The sequence below is a fragment of the Coloeus monedula genome (assembly GCF_965178545.1).
Source record: "Coloeus monedula genome assembly, chromosome: 8".
In the NCBI taxonomy this organism is placed as follows: domain Eukaryota; kingdom Metazoa; phylum Chordata; class Aves; order Passeriformes; family Corvidae; genus Coloeus; species Coloeus monedula.
The window spans coordinates 35,920,449-35,940,229 of NC_138788.1; the positions used below are offsets into that span (position 1 = coordinate 35,920,449).

The 19,781-nt window shown below is 42.5% G+C and overlaps 1 protein-coding gene across 1 annotated transcript in view; it reads right to left on the reverse strand.

Annotated features, from left to right (window-relative positions):
- Positions 1 to 627: 627 nt before the first annotated feature.
- ADAM12 (ADAM metallopeptidase domain 12) overlaps positions 628 to 19,781 on the reverse strand; it is a gene marked incomplete at both ends in the record, with an annotated part of 161,516 nt that continues 142,362 nt past the window's right edge. Inside the window, 9 exons of the mRNA XM_082286369.1 lie at positions 628 to 688; positions 1,570 to 1,688; positions 6,196 to 6,378; positions 6,822 to 6,930; positions 7,547 to 7,682; positions 8,195 to 8,303; positions 10,861 to 10,938; positions 13,456 to 13,654; positions 13,754 to 13,862. Of these exons, the coding sequence (XP_082142495.1) occupies positions 628 to 688; positions 1,570 to 1,688; positions 6,196 to 6,378; positions 6,822 to 6,930; positions 7,547 to 7,682; positions 8,195 to 8,303; positions 10,861 to 10,938; positions 13,456 to 13,654; positions 13,754 to 13,862 (1,103 nt within the window). The remainder of the gene's footprint in view (positions 689 to 1,569; positions 1,689 to 6,195; positions 6,379 to 6,821; positions 6,931 to 7,546; positions 7,683 to 8,194; positions 8,304 to 10,860; positions 10,939 to 13,455; positions 13,655 to 13,753; positions 13,863 to 19,781) is intronic.

Genomic DNA, 19,781 nt, shown 5'->3' on the forward strand with positions numbered 1-19,781 from the left:
TCCCAGGTGGGTACATCCTCTTTCAGCACAGAGATTTCTGGAAGGTTTTGAACAGTAACATGAAAACTGAGATTACAGTACAGCTGCAAACACAGAGTGATCCTTTGGTTAAATACATTTGTGTGCAGATATCGGGCATTTCACCGAGTTCCAGGAGAGATTTTGTCTTTTTACCCTGCCATATTTATTCAAAAGTTGGTTATGAACCATTGAGATTGAGTTGTTTGCACATTTGATTGATCTGTATCAGCACTCCTTAAAGAATAGAACAAAACTAAAACATCTACATAGGACCAATAGAGCAGAATTATTCAAGTTCAGTGAAATATTACAAAAAAAAGGCTTCCTTTTTAGGAAAACTCAGCTGTGGTAAAAATATCTACTACAGTGCACTGCACTGTAATAAATGTTCAACATAAATTAATAATTTACAAGTACCTGAGCAAGTATACAGAGCACCATAGCACAGCACAGCACCAAAGGCAGTAGCTCAGAATTTCTAAAAATAACGCTGTTTTAAACATAAAAATTCTAAGTATTGTCATAGAAATGAACTCCAGCTGGAGCTGAAAGATAGTGCAAACTTCTGTCTTCACTTTTTAAAATAAAGGTGTCAGGTTTTTCTACTCATTTCACATCCATAGTGTTGCTGGCCCTGGATACCTGTGGTGGATGCTTGGGAGCAGGTCTGTTGGAAAGAAAGAAAACAGCAAATTGTTATTTGATCTCCCCATTTCTTTTGGTGCTCATCAATTTTGAACCTGATCAAAAATGTTAATAATGTTACAGAATTCCAGGTGGTTTCCAAAAGTTGTAGGAAGGAGTCAGCTTGAAATGTTGTTGCTTTCAGAATAGCTGACTAGAATGGACAGCCAGGAGTTTAATCAAAGTTTCTTCTGGCAGTCTTTTTGCTAGGAATATTAGGAAAATATATTGATTCTATTTTTAATGTTTCTGAGCTTTAAAGTGCTTTACTGGTAGAATTCTTGTAGTTTAAAACACCACTTTTATCTTCCTTGGAGCTCACTTTATTCACAGGAAACTGAGGAATAGTGGGTAAGAAAACATTATTGACTTAACCCATTAACACTGGGTGTGGTTACTCCACTTTCTGATTATTTTTTTTTCCAAAAACACGTTATATTTTTTAAGTGTACAATTTCTATGTTTTTTGAATCTTCTGGATATCATTTTCAGACGATATAAATTGATGTTCCCTTGGGAAATGTGTCATCAGGAAATTGCTTTTATTGGTGGCTGATTTTAACAGCACTCTGTTCTCAGCCTAATTCTGGGAGGGCTCTGAGGAGAAAATTTATTATCTATTGGTTAATTTTTGTAAATATGCAGCCAGGTGCTTACAGTCAAACCTTCACAGGTATCATAAATTCTCATATCGTGTGGAAGTCAGAGCAACTGTGCTGGTGCACTCCCAGTGAGAAGCGGCGCGACAAGCAAAATTAGAGATGGAAATTACACTGGAAGTGGTTGTTGCAGCAGCTCCTTGAGCCATTTCAGCCACGTGGCTGATGAGGTGCTGCAAGTGCAGGTGTTGGGATGAGCACTGACCTGGCAGGGGTGACGTGGGGCAGAGCCTTGGGGTGTCCGGGCACGGCGGGGCCCTGGCGCGCTCGGCCCAGGGGGTCTGCGGGGAGAGGCTTCCGAGGGGGGCTGGGCTTGGGGGGCTCCTGCTGGAAACACAGGCTCCTGTTAGTGTCCAGAATGGACATTGAGCCACTCACACAGCCACAGCTGACATAAATTCACAGAATCATGGAATTACAGACTGGGTTGGGTTGGGTTGGGTTGGCAGGGAGCTAAAAGCCCACCCAGTGCCACCCCTGCCATGGGCAGGGACACCTTCCACTGTCCCAGGGTCTCACCACCCCCCTCCCCCCCAATTTCTTCCCAATACCTAATCTAAACCTAAACTGAAGATATTTTAAAATCAGTTATGTCCAGATAAGTTTAAATGAGTAAAAAATAACTTCTTTTTAATAAGTGGGCACTTACATTTTAAAAGAAAGGTTTAATACTATATTCTCATGATTTTATGTCTTTCGATTTTTTGCTCTGTAAGTACAGGGTGCATCTCTACTGGACTCAATGCTTAATTGGTGGTAAATGAAAACAGCAAAGACTGAACACATAACTTTGTAGAAGTAGTTCTAGAGAAAGGTGGGGATGCTCAACACTACTTTAGAATGGAAATTCAGTTGACCACAAAACCGAAGTGCCCCAGTCTGGTTTGGATTGGGAGCATCTGTGGGATCTTTTTCAGAGACGCTGCTGTGCTTTCATTCTGGGGAATTAAAGGCTTCATTAATAAAGAACAGAAGTCATCTGCTGTCAGGCTGGCCCATGGCTCCTCTGTGTGGTCCCTGCAGCCCCACAGACAGGGGAATGCGGCTGTTTGTGGTCCTCATTATGGAGAGCTGGGACACATTAAGTGGCTTGCTCAGGGCACACAAAAACTCTCCAATCCATCCCCAAACTCACTTCAGATCTTTCTCCTATTGGAGCTGCATAGCCACGCTTTTCCCAAGGCATTTTATTCCTTACTTTTCGTTTGCCCTAAGTATCATTCGTAAAGTTAAAGGAAACAAGACCTTACAAGCATAATCTGATTAAAGATCCCTTGAAAGATGTGATCCAAACAAGCAATCAGAGCATGAATTACTCCTGAATAAAGTCCAACTTTTCATTATTTGTTTTGAGCATTGCTTTGTTTTTTCACTTTTTGTGGCAAATATTTGCTCTTTCAAGAAGGAAATGCAGATTGATTATCCACAGGCATTTTGATCAGGAAGAAAATAAAGGAGCTTAAGTAAATCTCATGTATAATAAGGTGAAATTTGCCACAAACTACATTTTAAAGTTGCATATAATGTCCACCCTCTCTTTAACTCTCTTCATAACAAGTACTGGTATTGATGGGTACACAGCCCCAACACCTGATTTATTCATTCATTCATTTCCCAGTCAAAATGTCATCCTTGAGTAAAAGTATCCTTAAGGAGGAAGCAGCCAAGAGTCTTGACAGGAAGTGTAATGTGGCAAGGGTAAATGAAAAATTAAAAAGGGAGGGAATTCTGATCAAAATGGAAATGGAGACTAAATGGTGGCTGAGATGAAGCAAAACGGAGCAACACTTGATAGAAAGGAGATGCCACCAGGAACACACACATTCTGAGGAGCAGAGGAAAAGCTCTTTGAAGAAATAAATCCCATCCCCCATACTGATTACAGAAGGGGCTTCTCTATTCTTTCTGTGCCACAGGAGAATCCAAACTCCGTGTGCTAACACGTGTGGGGCCTTGCAGGGCCTTTGATGTGTTGGGAATCTGCAGCACAGCTCACGGTACCACCGGAGCTCTGCTTCCTCTCCCTCCCTTCTCCAATTCTTCCCCTACAAAGCTTCAGCCCTTCAACACAAAGGGTTTATGGATGGATTTCTTTGTCCAGTTTTATATCCACAACCTGGTATTTAATGCATTCAGGCTCTGCTTGCAGAAGTGTTGTTTTAAATGGTGGAATGAAAAGCATAATTCTCATACTGAGCAGCTCCAAAGACATCAGGTGCATGAAATTCCAGGTTTTTTCCACTGATTTTTAAAGAAGCAACTGAAAACCCTCTGTGTCTACAGCCAGGCTGAGATGCCACAGGAGAGGTATTCCCAGGGCAACTGTGGCAGAAGGAGCAGGAGCTGAGCTGAGCTCTGTTTTACTGAGGAAAAAGTGAAACCACAAAGTTCTATTTCCTGCAATTAGGATCAGCTGTAAAATATTAGCTATATCTTGGCAATAAGAGGATGAGAGTGTCAAAGGCAGCAATTGAATGTTAAAGGTAACAAAACCAAGGGGAAGAGATCAAATCCAAATGCCTGGACTGAACCCATGGTTAGGATAAACCTGCCCTGTTTCCTTGAATCACATGGGGCTCTGCTGATTTATATTGACTATGAGTCTGGCCCATAAATAAAGTCTGTTTGCCTTGCAAGGGCATCTGAACGAAGGAAAAGCTATTTTTCACTCAAAAGATAATGAAATATTAAACTTGGCAACAGTTAATTCGCTGAGGATTTTCTGTTTGGTTGATTGGTTGGGGTTTTCCATGTTGTCTTTGTTTTTTAACTATTTTACTCACAACAGAAAGGAAGTTTTATGGTGAACACTCCTCCTCAGCACCATCCTGCAGCACTGAGCATCTGGGTGACATCCTGAATGTGGCAATGATTTTTAAAGTCCTTCCTCTTGCTGAGCTGCTGGATGTGCTTCCAAGAAAGAGCTGAAGCAATACATGAAGTAGTATCTATATTTATTATCCAGAACTATTCTTCAGCTAATTTACTACTTCCAAGCTTTGAGGGAAAAAAGTTTAACTTAAGAATGAACGATTTTCTCCCATACAGTGCTTTTTGTGTCCCTCTGATATAAAAAGTAGCTGTTTCTGACAATACTGAGGTTATGGTATTATTTTGAAAGAATCCATTCTTGCTCTATCATCCTCTAGGCTTCCTGGAGCTGATGCCCTGTTTGTCCTACTTGTGTTCCATACAGAGACTGAAAATGGTGGTATTTTGCTTGATGAAGGAACGGTCACAATTAATTCGAGCTGCCAAGCTGAAAAGCTTTCTGGCAGTTTCAGATCTGTCAGTCTTTGCTAATGTTAGTACTGCAGATCTGGTATTCCACCTGGCACTTTGGGTGGGATTTGAAGCACAAGGATTTAGGAACGTGAGCTGTAAGGGAGCACTGGGCTGCTGGGACATGCAGTGAGGCTGGGGCAGGTGCAGATGCAGCCTCAGAATGAGAAATGGTTCCTTTTCCTTGGAAAGCCTTTTCTCCATCTGTATTCTGCTTAAGAAACAGAAAAGCACTTGCACTTAAAGCCTTCCCTTTGACCACTGTGAATTGTGCAGAACGTTAGAGAATGCAAGAAAATGGACAATGAAACCATGGGAGCTAAAGACAAGCAGCAGGAATCAGTACTGCTTCAGATTCCCTACAAAACTAATTTTAGAAAGAATCAGCGTTTCTTACTCCCCAGAAAGGAAAACAACTGGCAAGATGGAAAAGGGGAAGATGAAAAATCAAATAATAAACTGGCTGCACTTGGTAAATTTGGTCTAACCTGAGTGATACAATGTTCAGACTTAGAAAAAATTAAATCTAGGTACACTTCATTTGCTGCCACAACTGGCAGGGACACCTTCCACTATCCCAGGTTGCTCTAAGCATCCAACCTGGCCTTGGACACTTCCAGGGATGGGGCAGCCACAGCTTCTCTGGGCACCCTGGCAACCTCGCTGGGCAACCTCTCTCATCCCTGTTTGTTTCTGCTATTTTTCCAATTCCTTTTCAAAGCCCTGCACTCCAGCACTGTCTCAGAGCCATATCCTCCCATCCATCACCAGGAAAGGGTCTCAGAGCAGCTCTCAGGGCTCCTGCAGCTGAGAGCCTGGGGGTGACAACATCCACTTCATTTTAACCTTGCAGCATTTCCAGAGCAGCTCCACAACTGCAGAGCAGGAATCGCTGCCTGCCTGGGTGCTTTGCTTAGAAACAGTCACTCCACAAATGCCACCAAAAGAGAGCAGCCAGTGACAAGAAAAGACACTATTTAATACAGACAACTGCACAGGCAGCTTCATCTACCCTATCACCCTGAGACGCATCTTTTCAAAAATAAGAAATAAAAAATATTTACCATTTCTATTTAAACATTACAATGAAAGCTGTGTCTACATGAAATAGTGTTTTTTAGGTCTGTGCCCTGGGAAAACAGTGTGGTGAGTGCAGCCCTTGGCAGGGCACGAGCACATCAAGCTAAGAAACCTTTTGCTCTTGCACATGACATCTGCAATGTGACTCCCTAAACTCTCCCTCTGTGTTTGGTACCCCACTAACCATGCAGTTTCCCCTCTGGTTGGGCAGCTGCAGAGAGGAGCCTGCGTTTGCCTCTAAGTTGTTTGTTCTGTTGTCTTTTGAGCGGTGAAGACAGAGTTCAGGATCCTAAATTTTAGGGTCACAGCCCCACTTACCACAAAGCAATTTTTCTACAGTGCAGTTCTGAACTCACACAAAGTAAAAAGGAAAAACTGTGGGAAAAGGGCAGCATGAAAGATGAGAAAATACTTCATTTCTCCAGACACTCACAGAGTAAACATTAAATAGAAGTAAATCAGTGGTTACCTGGGAGAACCTCAGTGAAGGATTAGCTGGCAGGGGTCTCTCAGGCCCAGCTTGGTGGCCTGGCAGCTGGGGAAGGGGTGGCAGCACTCGCTGGGGTGTTTTTAGTGGTGGCACCTCATGTGTCTTCACAGGGTCGCTGATGTCGATGATCTGATAGGGCAGCGGCCGCCTCGGGCCATCTCTCTGGGAAAAACCACCCAACCAAAGTCATAAATTTCAAGAGCTGGCACAGAATCACAGTTGGAAGGTTGGAAGGGACCTTAAAGAGCACTTTGTTCTAACCCTCTGCCATGGGTAGGGACACTTCCCACTAGACCAGGTTGCTCCAAGCCCCATCAAACCTGTCCTACTGCTACTTTAAAATCCATGTTAGTCCCTTGCTTTTCTCTCTTAGAGACAAAACTATTTCTTTTCTGCACTGGACATCTCCACCTATCCTAAACTGGGAAGCCAGAAATGTATTTTGAAGCCTACATCCTCTCCCATTTTACTTACTGTTAGTCCTACATGATATTAAGTTCATGTAATAATTGTATTATAATAAATCACTTAATTGAGATCCAAAATACATGATGTGGTTTTTTGATTTTCCCCCACTTTTTTTAAAAAGCTATTTAGGGACTCACTTTTTGTACGGTTGTATTTTGTGGCTTTGTGATGAGGTTTTTACTAATAGACGTGGTACGAACATGATTTGGCTCAGATGAACTGGAAGGTCTTGCTGGACTCACAGACCTGCAATACAAAGGTTTAATTGTTGAACACAACTTTCTGCTTTATAACATTTTCTTCAACAGGAGCCTCTTTTCAGAACGGGATTTTGCAAGGACTTTCTGCCTGGTTATAGTAAACAAGGAAAGTAAAAATTGTCTAGCACTCCTGCAAGAATACAAATAAATATTGATTTTTTAGAAACCAGTAGTCTGTTAAATTAGCTTCTGCAATCTGTGGAAATGCAGCTTTGTAACACCCAGGAGAGTATTCTAATGAATCTAACATTAAACAGTAATGACCTCAAATAGGAAAGTTTCAGCTCACTCAACTGAGTTTAGATAAAAGGCTATGCAATGTAATGAAACTATTTCAGGCAAATGAAAATAAAAGCAATACTTCCATTTCTGCTTAATTTTTCATCCCAAAAGGAAAGAGGGATATATTGAAACCAATACCTGCATTATTTACTGCCTATCAATGAACTTAAACTAACCTGGGGAAAACACTTTGTTAATATCTGGTGAATATTTTTGTCAAGTCTGGCTCTTTCTAACACGTTCACGGTGATAGGAATTGCTGTGTTTACTGCTTCCTTTCCATAATATCTATTGGAATTTAATTAGGGAAATGATCATACCTTAATTTCTCTATTGTTGTCTTCTTGCTTGTAAACAACCACCTCATGAAAGTCTTCCTTTTGAGGTACATGATTGATCCAGCAAAGATAAGGCACAGGATGGTTATCAACACTCCTATGGTCAAACTCTTATTGTCTGCAACAAAACACGTGGAGTTAACTCCTTCCAAGAGCCTGCTAGTGCCTGACCAGGGTTTCTTTGCTATCTTTTAAAAAAAATGATCTGTCAGTAGTGAAATCATGATGGGAAGCTTTGTCATGGAAATAACCATGATGTCATAAATTCAGCACTGCCACTCACTGCAGCATCTGGCACGCAGAGAAGAGAATCCATTTTGGTTTAGAATAGCATTGTTCTTATGAAAACAGACATTGCTTCCCATCAAGGTTTAATTTATAAATGTACTTGTGAGGAGACTGCTTGTGCTGTCATGGACTCAAACATGAATCAGAAACATCTCTTTGAGGTCGCTAAAGTTCCAACACTCTGGGGAAAAATCGGCATGGAATAATCAAATCCTGTAAAATTAACAATGTGTGGAAATAATTCTTTCTGAGGTTGGCCAAAGCTCATTGCTTACAAGACGCCACTTTGTTTTTCCACTTTTTATCATGGAAACAACAGGTGGAGCCTGAATTCCCACGGACCTGCCTGTCTGATGGGCCCACTGTCCACGCTGCCACCAAAGCCTGGCTTGTCACAGAACGGGGGGGCCCAGTCAGCCTCGCAGTGACAGTTCTTTTTGTTGTTGCAGACCTGCAAAACGAGACAAATGGCTTAACATAAAGAACATCCGAGAGCAGCCCTGGCTGATAAGGGCTTCTAATCAGACATTGACACATCAGAGAGGAATAAAACTTAGGGAAGAAAGGAGATGTGCTGATAGCTGCCTCTTGCACACTAAGGTGGCAAAGAGCCACTCGCCACGGAGTAAGAAGGATCCTAAAAACCATTATTTCTTTGGCAGGTAATTGTTGGAGTTGCCCCAGCTGGCAACGTCAGTAACATGAGGATAATCAGACACCTCTTAAGTCTTTCTCCCTTTGCTTCCAGCAGCAGCAGCACTGTCTGCCTGTTAACTTCTGTTCCTCCTGCCTTCACAGCAGCAGGAGTCTCTCTGTGCTGTGGAGGCTGTAGAGCTTTGTCAGCTGCCCGAGCACTCCTCTCCATCAAGGGCTTGCACTGGGCCCAGTACGGATTTCTCCATGGCTCTAAGATGAACCAGTTGCTGGAGAAGCCTGTGAAACTGGGATCAGGGCTGAGGAAACCCTCAGGGAGCTTTGATACCACACTTGCACTGTCTGTAAAGATACAGTCCTCCGTGTTGTAGTGGTTTTAATCTGAGTTAGAGAACAGCTTGCAAGGCCTGATCTATCCAGTGCCCCCTGAGGGATCAGAGAGCTCTGAAGGACTGGAGCCCATCCCAAACACAGCCTGTTCCTGCTGCACAGAGGGGAAGGAGCCCAGAGATCCAGGGCTTTTCCCTCAGGAGGTCTCACAGTCCAAACGCTCATTATTTCCTTTTGCCACTCCTCAGGTAGTTGGTGTGTGGTGAATACAGAGCTTAAAGTTTTGTGCTGGATTGACAGAATGCACGGAATCATAGAACTGCTCAGGTTGGAAAAGCTCTCTAAGATCTTCAACCATTCCCCAGCACTGACAAGGCCACCCATGTCCCCAGCTGCCACATCCACATAGATTTTAAATCCCTCCAGGGATAGGGACTCCACCACTGCCCTGGGCAGCTGTGCCAGGGCTGGACAAACCTTTCCATGAAGAAATTTCCCCTAATATGCAACCTAATCTTTCCCCAGCACACCTTGAGGCCGTTCCCTCTCCTCCTGTCCCTGTTCCCTGCGAGCAGAGCCCGACCCCCCCGGCTGCCCCCTCCTGTCAGGGACTTGTGCAGAGCCACAAGGTCCCCCCTGAGCCTCCTTTGCTCCAGCCTGAGCCCCTTTCCAGCTCCCTCAGCCGCTCCTGGGGCTCCAGACCCTTCCCAGCTCCGTTCCCTTCCCTGGACACACTCCAGCCCCTCAGTGTCTTGTCCTGGGGGGCCCCAAACTGAACACAGAGATGGCACAGTCACATTTAGGTGCTCAAATCACTTTGTAATGAAGATTTTGGGCTTAGGCTTCGTTGTCAATAAGCTCCTAAATTCTGTGCCAGCCCCAACCATCACTGATCTGCCACCACCATGGAGAACCCACAGCACAGATCAATAATTGAGTTTTCAGTAAGACACAAATCAGTTCACAGGAGTCTGGGTTATTCTGAACATGCAATATTCTGGCCAGGTCAGCTTGGCAGGATTTCAGAAACACTGTGCTGCCTGTGTCTGCAGAGTACTAAAATATTCACAGAGCTCAGACTGGCTGTGGTCATGTAAAATTAAAAAAAAAAAAAATTACTTTTCAAAGACAGCAAGATAATTAAAAATGTACTTTCTTAAGCATTATTTTTTAAATTAAAGCACTGCAGGAATTCCCATTTACAATTCCACGAGGTCAGTTTTGCCACCAAGGAGGTTCTTGTTTGTACAGACATAAAAAATGCCAGTCCAAGGCTCTGCTCATTCCAGCTCAATGATAAGAGGCAGCACCATCAACACTGCTCAGTTTTGCAAATTCAGGGTGATAAAATAAGTTAAAGCAAATTAAAATCCTTCCTCAGGAGAGGAGAGTGAATTTCTATGGCTCTTCCAATGTGGCTGCCACAGCTTTTCACAGAAACAAACAGCTCATCAGCAAATCAAGGTTAATAAGGCATAGCTTGACATAATTAACATTGTCATAATATAAACTGGGTTTCAAAACACTGATATTATTAAATGATATCATCACATTTTCCATTCTGCATCACTTTCATGCATAAAACTCGTCAATATGGTTTGACTTTATTTTAATAGTTTTGGAAATGCTGTCTCATTTCCCTCTCGATCCAAATGCTTCATACGCTCAATTCAAAAATTTCAACTTCTTTGTATCTATGGAGAAACTGTAGTTTTGATTTTTAATAGGAATTCTTCATGATGGAGGGTTAGCCTTCAAATTGCTTTGAGGATTACAAGATTCCTTTGTATCACAGGCTGTCAATTAGGAACAAGATAATTGCTGCCTGATAAACACTTCTTTGTCAAATAAAAATCATTTCTTATAAGGGACAGCGAAAATGGAAATACATCATAGAAATGTATTGCAGTGACTCTGACTGATCTATTGCAGGCAATTATAGATCCCAAAGCCATTCCATAAAGTGATTTCTTGTCCAGTGGTTATGGAGTGATTGTAAAAGAATGGTTTCCTAGAATGCTTACCCCACGCCCATGGCACTTGGTGGCACATTTATGGACCCCAAAAACACTGGTGTTCTGGCACCGGCGGTTCAGGCAGATCTACAAAATCAGGGAAAAGGAGTTTTAATAGGGACAGAACTGCTGGGGCTCCCAGGGCATCATATCCCTTCTTGCAGCAGTTAAAGATTTCCCAACACACAAATATACATAATTACGTGGACACAAAGGACACCAGGATTGGGTGTCTTGTTCTTCTTTTCCTCAGCCCTTTTAAAGTCTTTTAACCCCAAATCTGAGCAAGTTGAATTCTTCTCTCCTGGCCAGCCCTGGTTCCACACACAGTTCATAGTGGTTGATATGCTGAGCTTGTGCAAGCAAACCTTCACAGTTCCACTCAAGTGGAACTAGTGGGGAGACCCTGGGGTTTGGGAGGTTTTTAAGCCAATTAAAAACCCAGTAATTTGCATTTTTTTCAGGGCTAGGAATGCACTGAGCAGGATTCCTTCAGGTCCCTGCTCTATCTGCCTTTGTGCCTTCACAGCAGCAGATGATTCCTCAAGGAAAGCTTTAGATGCTTATGGTGTAAATTATCAGAGTTCTCTTTATGTAAATAGTGAAATATTTTTCATTCCAGTACAGAAACTGGACCCAGAGTAGGTGAATATTGAAGTGAGATCACTGATTTTTATAGGCTCATCATTGTTTTCCAGGAAAACCAAGAGCTTTGTAAGTTTTTCCAAGTTAAACAATTTTTTCCTTTTGGTGTCATATACAAACCAAGCCTATTTAACATTTAATATTTATAGGGAATGGAAGTAAACAAATAGCATATGCACGGGAGTAAAATTCAATTTTTGTTTTTGTTTTCCAGTCATTGCAGATAAACTTTACTCTGCCAATGGAGCTGAAAATTGAGGTTAAGCAAGATTAGTGCCGAGTAATAATAACATCAAACAACCACACAACTGATGAGGACGTCAGTAATGACAAGTTACCCTACTCCAAACTGAAAAAAGAAGAAATTAGGACTGGAATAACTGTTCCTATGCTATGTTGACTACAAAAAAGGTCAAAAAGCCCCACACCGCACATTTTTTGCTCATGTTTAACTGCAGTGCAGTTCAGTAGTAGTAAAAGTCAGTCACAATAATTAGCATTAAGCTGGGAATAGTGTTGAAGGAGGCGACAGGGATGCTTAATCAGGGCACTTATCCCCTGGGGAGAAGGAAAAATGGAAAGGAAATTAGAATGAATTGGCATCAACATGCAGGCATGGAGAGAATATGGTCTGATTACAGCAGTATTCACAATTCAAATATTCACAGTGCAGCAGCTCCCAGAATTCTGATCACATTAAAATGGCTGCATTTCAAATTGTGCATCTCCAGTTGAGAAAACCCAAGAATATTTAAATTCATATTCTTAATCCATAATACAAATGCACTAATGTCCTCAAAGTAAAACATACAATTTCAGAAGTATTAGCCTGTGTATTCTATAGTGTGGATGTGTATGATTAGATAGATTAGAAAGATTAAATACTCATTAGTAAAATATAATGGGGTGCTTTCTCAGCACTGAGTTGCCTTTGAAAAGACATTTTATACCAGATTGACTTCGAAATGCTCTAAGGGTTGTTTTCCTGTAGCAGAGCTGTGGTTTCACTGGGGATGGATTTCAAACCCCTTCCCAGCACAGTGAGATAATCCAACATAATTCAAAAGCATTCAGAAATTCAGAGGTTTACTTGAATTTACCACAAATTATCAAACCACTCGTTTTTCCTCCTTTTTGCAAGCAATCCACTGAGGGTGTGGAAACCTCCTTCATTTCAATAGCTCTTGGGCTGCTTTCCATTCCTCCTCCCCCTGTAAACTCATGGCTGCCTCCCTTCTTTCTCAGTTCCTTTTCCCACAAAAGAAAAACTTAGAATGAGACAGCCATGTGAAATTTGGGCTGCACTCACAGTGGATAATTCACAAAGTTCACAAAACACAATTGCAAAAATCAGTTTTGGTGGCTGAGCATCAATGGGTTTAGAGTTTTCTAAGAGTGCATGCAGAGATAAGTTTTCCTGCATGAAAAAAAAGAAGGGAAGAGCCATAATCAGAAGATAAAATACATTTTGAAACCTAAAGTGAAGTTAATGACAATTTTGCAATGCCAGAGACACTGGGAAAGTGAATACATCAAACTCAGAAATTCACTAATAAGCCTATAATGTATTTTGCTGCACTTATTTTGCAGAAAACCTCAAGCTTCCATGGGCAGAAACTTGGGACTGTCTTCAAAAAATCACTTATAAACTTAAGCAACTTGCAGTGCACAGAATCCCAGGATGGTTTGGGTTGGAAATAGACGGGCTTTAAGGTATTTCCAACCCTCTGCTGTGTCCAGGGACACCTTCCACCAGACCAGGTTGCTCACATTTGCATCTGCAAATCTATAACCCAGAAGAGTGGCCAGAAGGGAGTACAATGTGTCTCAGTCTGAGCATGAGAAGCAATTATTTTTGTGGGGGGAATAAAAAAATCCCAAAGAAAAAAGAAGTACAAAACACTTGGTAGAATGAGGGTAGTGATGTTCCCCTTGGCTGGGGGTATTCCAGAATCTTACTTTTCCATCTTCACACTTGGTTCCTGCCAGCACAAGCCCAGGATCGGGCATATCATCCCCCAAATACACGTGGGTGCCACGGCACAGGATCTTGCCACCCTCCTGGAGTGGGATGTTGGTTTCTATGGAAACAGCATTGGTACCAATCACAGGTCGGTTTGCTCCTCCTTGACACTGGATTTTTCCACACTTTGCATCCCTGGTGGAAATGAACACAACCAAAGATCAGGTGAATCATCTGGAACGTTCCAAGCCCTCTCCCAGCACCTGTTGCTGTGTTTGCAGGGAGAGGCCCTACCTGGGTTCACATTTGGCAAAGGAGCTCTTGGAGTCCTTCCCGCAGTTGCCGTAAGGATCGCCGGCAGAATTGACTCTCTCAAAGCAGATCCCAGGAGCGGGTTTTGCACCTGAAACAAAACCTAATCAGAACTTTCATTTCATACAAGGTGTTTTTAATAATTTCCTTTGAGCTCCACTGGTGCTTTAGGGGAAAGGGGGGATGTGAGCTGCATGTTGATGAAGCCCAACAAAACAGCGGTGCTGGATCCGCATGCTAATGGAAGAGTTTGGATGTGTGGGATTGCCAGTGCTGTTTGTCTCTCTTGGCAGTGCTGAGCAACAAACAGTGCAGAATTCCATCCCTTCCAGGATTTCTCAAGGTGATACCCCTCTTGCCAATCCTCCCAGGACACAAAAACTTTTAGCAAATGCCAAATCTTTTTTGGTGGAGACAAGCAAAGGCCAGCTGGAAAGTTAACTCCCTCCTTTCTGCAGGAGTCCACGTGGTTCTAGTGAGACCCGAAAGAAAATTCTTTCAAGAAAGGCCTGTTTGACTGCAATTCAGAACAAGAAAACAGAAAAAATCCAGTTGTAAGCTGGGTGTAAAGGTATGAGGACCTGACATGGGAAAGGGAAATGTGCTGCTGTTAACTCAGGCTGAAGCACTGGGGAGAGGAAAGGAACCCATCCCACCTTAATCCTCAGGAAATGCACTCCTGAGAAGAAAGACTGACACGAAAGGAGGGGCATTTCAACCATGGTGGTGGAAGTGGGAATCTGGGAGGACAGGCAGCGTCTGGTTCTTATCCAGTGTGGTCTTTTCTGATGGAGACATATCCTAAAGGCAAAGGGACTTCCCCGGTGGGAGGAGGACTGGAAAAGCTTGTGCAGGCAGATTATTCATCCCTGCACTTCAGAAGTTCAAGGGTACTATTAGAACATCTCTTCTAATGTTTTATACACAATCTCCTGCCCATTTCCCCCCAGATTATAACCAATTATAGAATATCTTCCAGGAGAAGATGCACCCGTTCACCTGGAATGTTGAAGAGGTGAAGGATCTGCTTCCCTGGTTTGACTGCTGCAACAATTCATTGGTCTGTGTATTGGAATTTAATCCCTCTGTTCTACAGTGAAGTGTGGCTTTCATTTCCAACCAATAATTGCTGCTTCTTGCAAGATTAAGAGGCCCTTAGTTAGGGCTCTTTACAACTCTGTATTTTCTTTCCATGAAAATAATTAATAGCACCATCGAGTCACTACCAACATTCCAACTGTTCCAACAGGGAGACTGGCTTTGAGCAGAAAAGGAGCTGAGGAGATACTCTGGCTAAAACTCTGATCAGAGAGCTGCTAGCTGCATTTCTGTGCTTTTGATAGATCAGCCAAACTAAAGCAAAAAGAACTTGGCAGCAAGTGACGTGATAGCCCAAAGGCTGAGAATATCCCATTTCTGCAGTGTTCCTGATCTTTACCAGAGACAGAATATTTCAACTAATGCTACATTTTGTCAAATGTTTTGAGCCACTTCCAAGTGTGTACGCCTCTAACTGTGGGTAAAACAGAGCATTTATTTAAGCCAGCCTGAAGATTTCATTTGAAAGCCTTCAAAGAGGAAAATGTTCTTTCTTTTTTTTTTCTTTAAAAAAAAAAGGGGGTCAGATTCCTGGAGAAGAACATACAAATATGATTGTAAAACTTCCAGCCAGTGTGGATCTTTTCACTAAAAACTCAGAGATTAATACTTCAATTAATTATCTGCATTTCACAGTCAGAAGCTTGACTAATATTATATACTGCTGAACAGCAATCTAATGCTATTAAGGACAAAATATTAAAACTTGGAGAGGCTTAAGATGGCACCCTCTTTTCCTTCTAACATTTTTTACATGCTGAAACTGGAAAATTCAGAAAGAAAGGCACAGAAAGAACAGAATATGAGCTGTAGGTTCCCTGGAGAGAAGGACAAGAGCTTGAAATTCTTTGGAAGATTACGATCAAGCTTGCTGAGTTTAGAATATTTTTTCAAATCTGGAACTATTAAAAGGGACTCACACAGGATTCTTTCAATTCCTTTTCAGTACAGTTCAAGCAAAAATCAAAAAAATCAACAAAAGCATCCAGCCAGGGCGCTGTGTAAAAAAAAGCAAAAGTTACATTTCCATTTTCAGCATGTGGATGCCTCCTCATCTTTCCAGGGTGGGCACATTCCCAGTTCAGCTTGAGACAAACATTACCATGTGCATATTCCACAGCAGCTTTAGAAGGGCTGGGGAGGGGAGGGAATAAACCTGCTGTGAGCAAGGGGCCAAGGAAAGCTGCTTTTTCCAAAGCTGCTTTTTCTCCCATGTGTGCAAGGACCAGCTTGTGCAGGCCTGGTCATATTAAGCTGCTCTGGGTCTTGTTTTTGGCCAGGAGCCTGGTGGCCCAGCTCACTCAGCAGATGCCATGGACCTGCAGTGGCTGGATGCTCCCTTGGAGATGTGGCACAGCAGCCCAGAGCCCAGGCACGCTGTCCCCTCAGTGGTGTCCCCTCCCAAAGCTGCCAAAAGCCAAATGAATGCTCATGTCCTGTGCTCTGACTGCAAGGGATGTAACAAAGGCTTATTCTAAAAATGTTTTTAAAAAGGGAAAGCACTCACTGAATACTGAATTTAAGGCGTTTTTCTTCCTGTCTCACCTGGTGTAAGTTTTGTGTGTGGTGGATTTTTTTTCCTGAATGCAAAAGCGTTGCAGAGATGATGGAAAGCAGCCCGCAGGAAGGAAGGCACATCTGCAGCGTCCTTGCAGGGCTCAGACACTGAGCTTTAACTCCAGCTAATAACACTTGACAAGAAAAAGGATCTCGTGGAGCACAAAAAACCACTCCCCTGCCAGGCTCAGAGCAGTCTGTGTGTGAAAACACCTGGTACCCAATGATCATCTGCAGCCTGGAAACCAAAACCCAGCTTCAATTTCTGCCTTTGGTATCCAACCAAGACACACTGTTGCTTGGGATTCAGATGGCTGTTCCCTCTCCCCACTGGCTTCTCACAATATTTGGACTTTTTTATGGATGGAAACATATCGGAGTGCAAGACGCTGAACAGATGGAGCTACCAAGTTAAAAGGAGGTTTTCAGAGGATGCTTAAGGAAGAGAATTGTAATGTTGTGTTTCTGGAGGAAACCCATTTATCACGACTGCACCACATAAACTGAAGCAGAAAGTCCTGTTTTCCTCCATTTTCTACCTCTGCACACAGAGGCAAAACGATTTGTGAAGGATTTCTGGTAGTTATTAAGTGGTTTGAGCTGGATGAGCAGAGTTTATTTCACTTTGCTATTGGTAATTATGGTATCATGACCCTGTAATTAAGGTCCTGTCGGCCTTTCCACGCCAAGCCTCATTGAAGGGATTAAATCAGCCATTGGAAGCTGCAGAAGGTCAAAGCTCACCACTGCAGTTGGCAGCCTGGAGACTGCTGGGGTTTTCTTCTCCAAATGTGTATATTGATGAGCCCACTTCTTTCCCTATGCAGTTGCAAAAAATTAAAATAATGAAAAAGAGATGTCGTGGGGCACAGAAACGCTGTGTCATTTCAGACCTGCTGCCATGGGAAAACACCAGCACAGTCTCCGGAAAGGAACGAGGGAAATTTCTGACCATGGTGCTGATTCCATGAACAAGAGAAACATCCTCTGTCAGGCTGACAGCAGAAAAGGGAGATATTTCAGTTCAATTCCCAGCTGTCTGTGGGTGGGGAGAGGGGAAAAAACAACCTCTGAGTAACAGGCTGGAGTTCTGTTGCTCAGGCTGTGCCAGCCAGCACCACGAATAACTGTGCAAATAAATATAAGCATAAAAATCACAGTTCTCTGTCGTGTGATGTGGGTTTCAGCTCATTAAGTTTGTTTTGCTGCACTGGTGATGCAAAGGAAACTTTCCACAAGCTGCCCTTGACCTCTCTCCCCATCCTGGTGATCCCTGTTCTGTCTGGGCAAGAGCAAGATGGGGTTGAGCATTTTTTTGCATTTAAGGAGGATGATGTCACTACCCCTGAGAATATGATTTAATATCTTTCCCATCTCCAGAAGAAAAGGCCTGGCCATAAATCTGTGATGATCCAAATAGTTTGATTTCACTGAATTCAGATCTTTGCAGTGCTTGGAAAATTAGCATTTTTTCAAACCCCAGTCAGCAATGGTTTGGTCATATATCTGAGGTGGGCTGTAGGTCAGCAATGGTTTGGTCATATATCTGAGGTGGGCTGTAGGTCAGCAATGGTTTGGTCAGATATCTGAGATGGGCAGCCCATTTATTTTGTCTCTGTAGGGTTGTAGCTGGCAAAACCTGCAAAGTTCTTACACAGCAACAAATATTGACATTTAAGTTAAGAATGTTCCTGCCTAAATAAATGGTCATGTCCATGCAACACATTTAAATGTGTTCTAATTATTAAGTCAATGCCTGCCATTGGCTCCCCAAAATTATTGCTTTTTTCCCACTTGGGGAACCATAGGAAAATACATTGACAAACTTCCCTGAAGAATCATTTTCTTGTCAATGTAGAAAAAGCCACAAATCTGAAGTTGAGAATCTTCTGTTCGTTGGTAATCAATGATTTCTCTGCCTTAAGCAGCTCTGTCTGAGTGCTGTTTCTCCTGGAAAATGCCAGTGGAGTCACAGACACCACATGAAGCATCACTGTCGATGTATTTTTCAGTCACTGCTATCAATAGGTCAGATCAATGCCTTTTTTTTTTTTTTTTTGAATATGGAACAAAAAAGGTCACAAGCAGTTCCTGCTCCTCAAGGATAAAAATGACATGAATTATGGTGGGAGAGAGAATGGAGAATTCTGTGTGTTCTGGGACCAGACTGGAATCAGCCTGGGCTCTAAGAGGAATTCATGGCTATTTTCAGAGATTGTCCCCAGGAGCTCCTCCCTTCTCCTTCCCACCAAGCCTTCCATGCAGATAAGACAGAGCAAAAAATACTCCTCTGTTTTATCTGAATCACTGTGTTGAGAGCAACAAAAACAACCCCAAGGAAACATAAGTGCTTTTCTGGAAACAGGTTCCTACTGCTCAGCCTAATGTAAACAAGCTCTGACAGTGTTCATCATTTTCCTTTAAATAGATCTAAAAATATGAAGATTGACATTTATCATTGGGCTTCTGGACATCTGTAACCTGATGAATAAAGAAAGATGTACAAGGGAAGACATCAATAAGGAATTCAATATACCGAATATTATTTTAGGAAAAGTTATTGTATTTTGTTCTGCATGGCTTTCTCCTACTGGGAAGAAGAAAATAAGGAGAGAATGAAAATGAACTGTGATCTGTTTTTTCTTCAAGGGGGAGATTTTTTTTTTTTTAAACCACAAAACTACTTCACTCCAACACAGGCAGTGGTGAAAAACAGTTCTAATCAGATACAAAAACCTGGTAAAAGGTTACAATGTATATTTTTGATACCAGGCCCAGAGACAACACCTTAGGATGTCAAATCTCTCTTTGTGCTGCAAGCAAGGCTGGAAAGATCTGTAGTTTTTTTTTTACCTGTACCATGATATTTTTCTAACTGCGAGAGCCACGCAGCTCTCTTCCTATTCCACCCCACAGCTGCCAGCTCCTACTTCAGCCAGATGTGTGATAAAGCAGTCAATATTCACACCCCTAGTCTCTAAATCCAGAATACAGGCATTATTTGAAGTGTCCAAGGCGAGTTGGATAGGGCTTGGAGCACCCTGGTCTAGTGGAAGGTGTCCCTGCCCATGGCAGGGGGTGGAATGAGATGGTCTCTAATGTCCCTTCCAACCCAAACCATTCTGTGGTTCTGTGATTATTTTTAATTCCTACTTCCAAAAACGTGGCAAGAATTAAGACTTTCAGTTCAGGTTTGGTCAGGTCCCATCCTCCCTTTTTTAAAATCCTTATTCTTGGGCCTTCCCAAGACAAAACCAAAGGGTATTCCAGTAGAAGTCTGTTTGAACTCTGGTCTTAACAAAACATCTTTCTCATTAACAGACCCCCTCAGCCTGGACCCTGGAGCCTCCACACA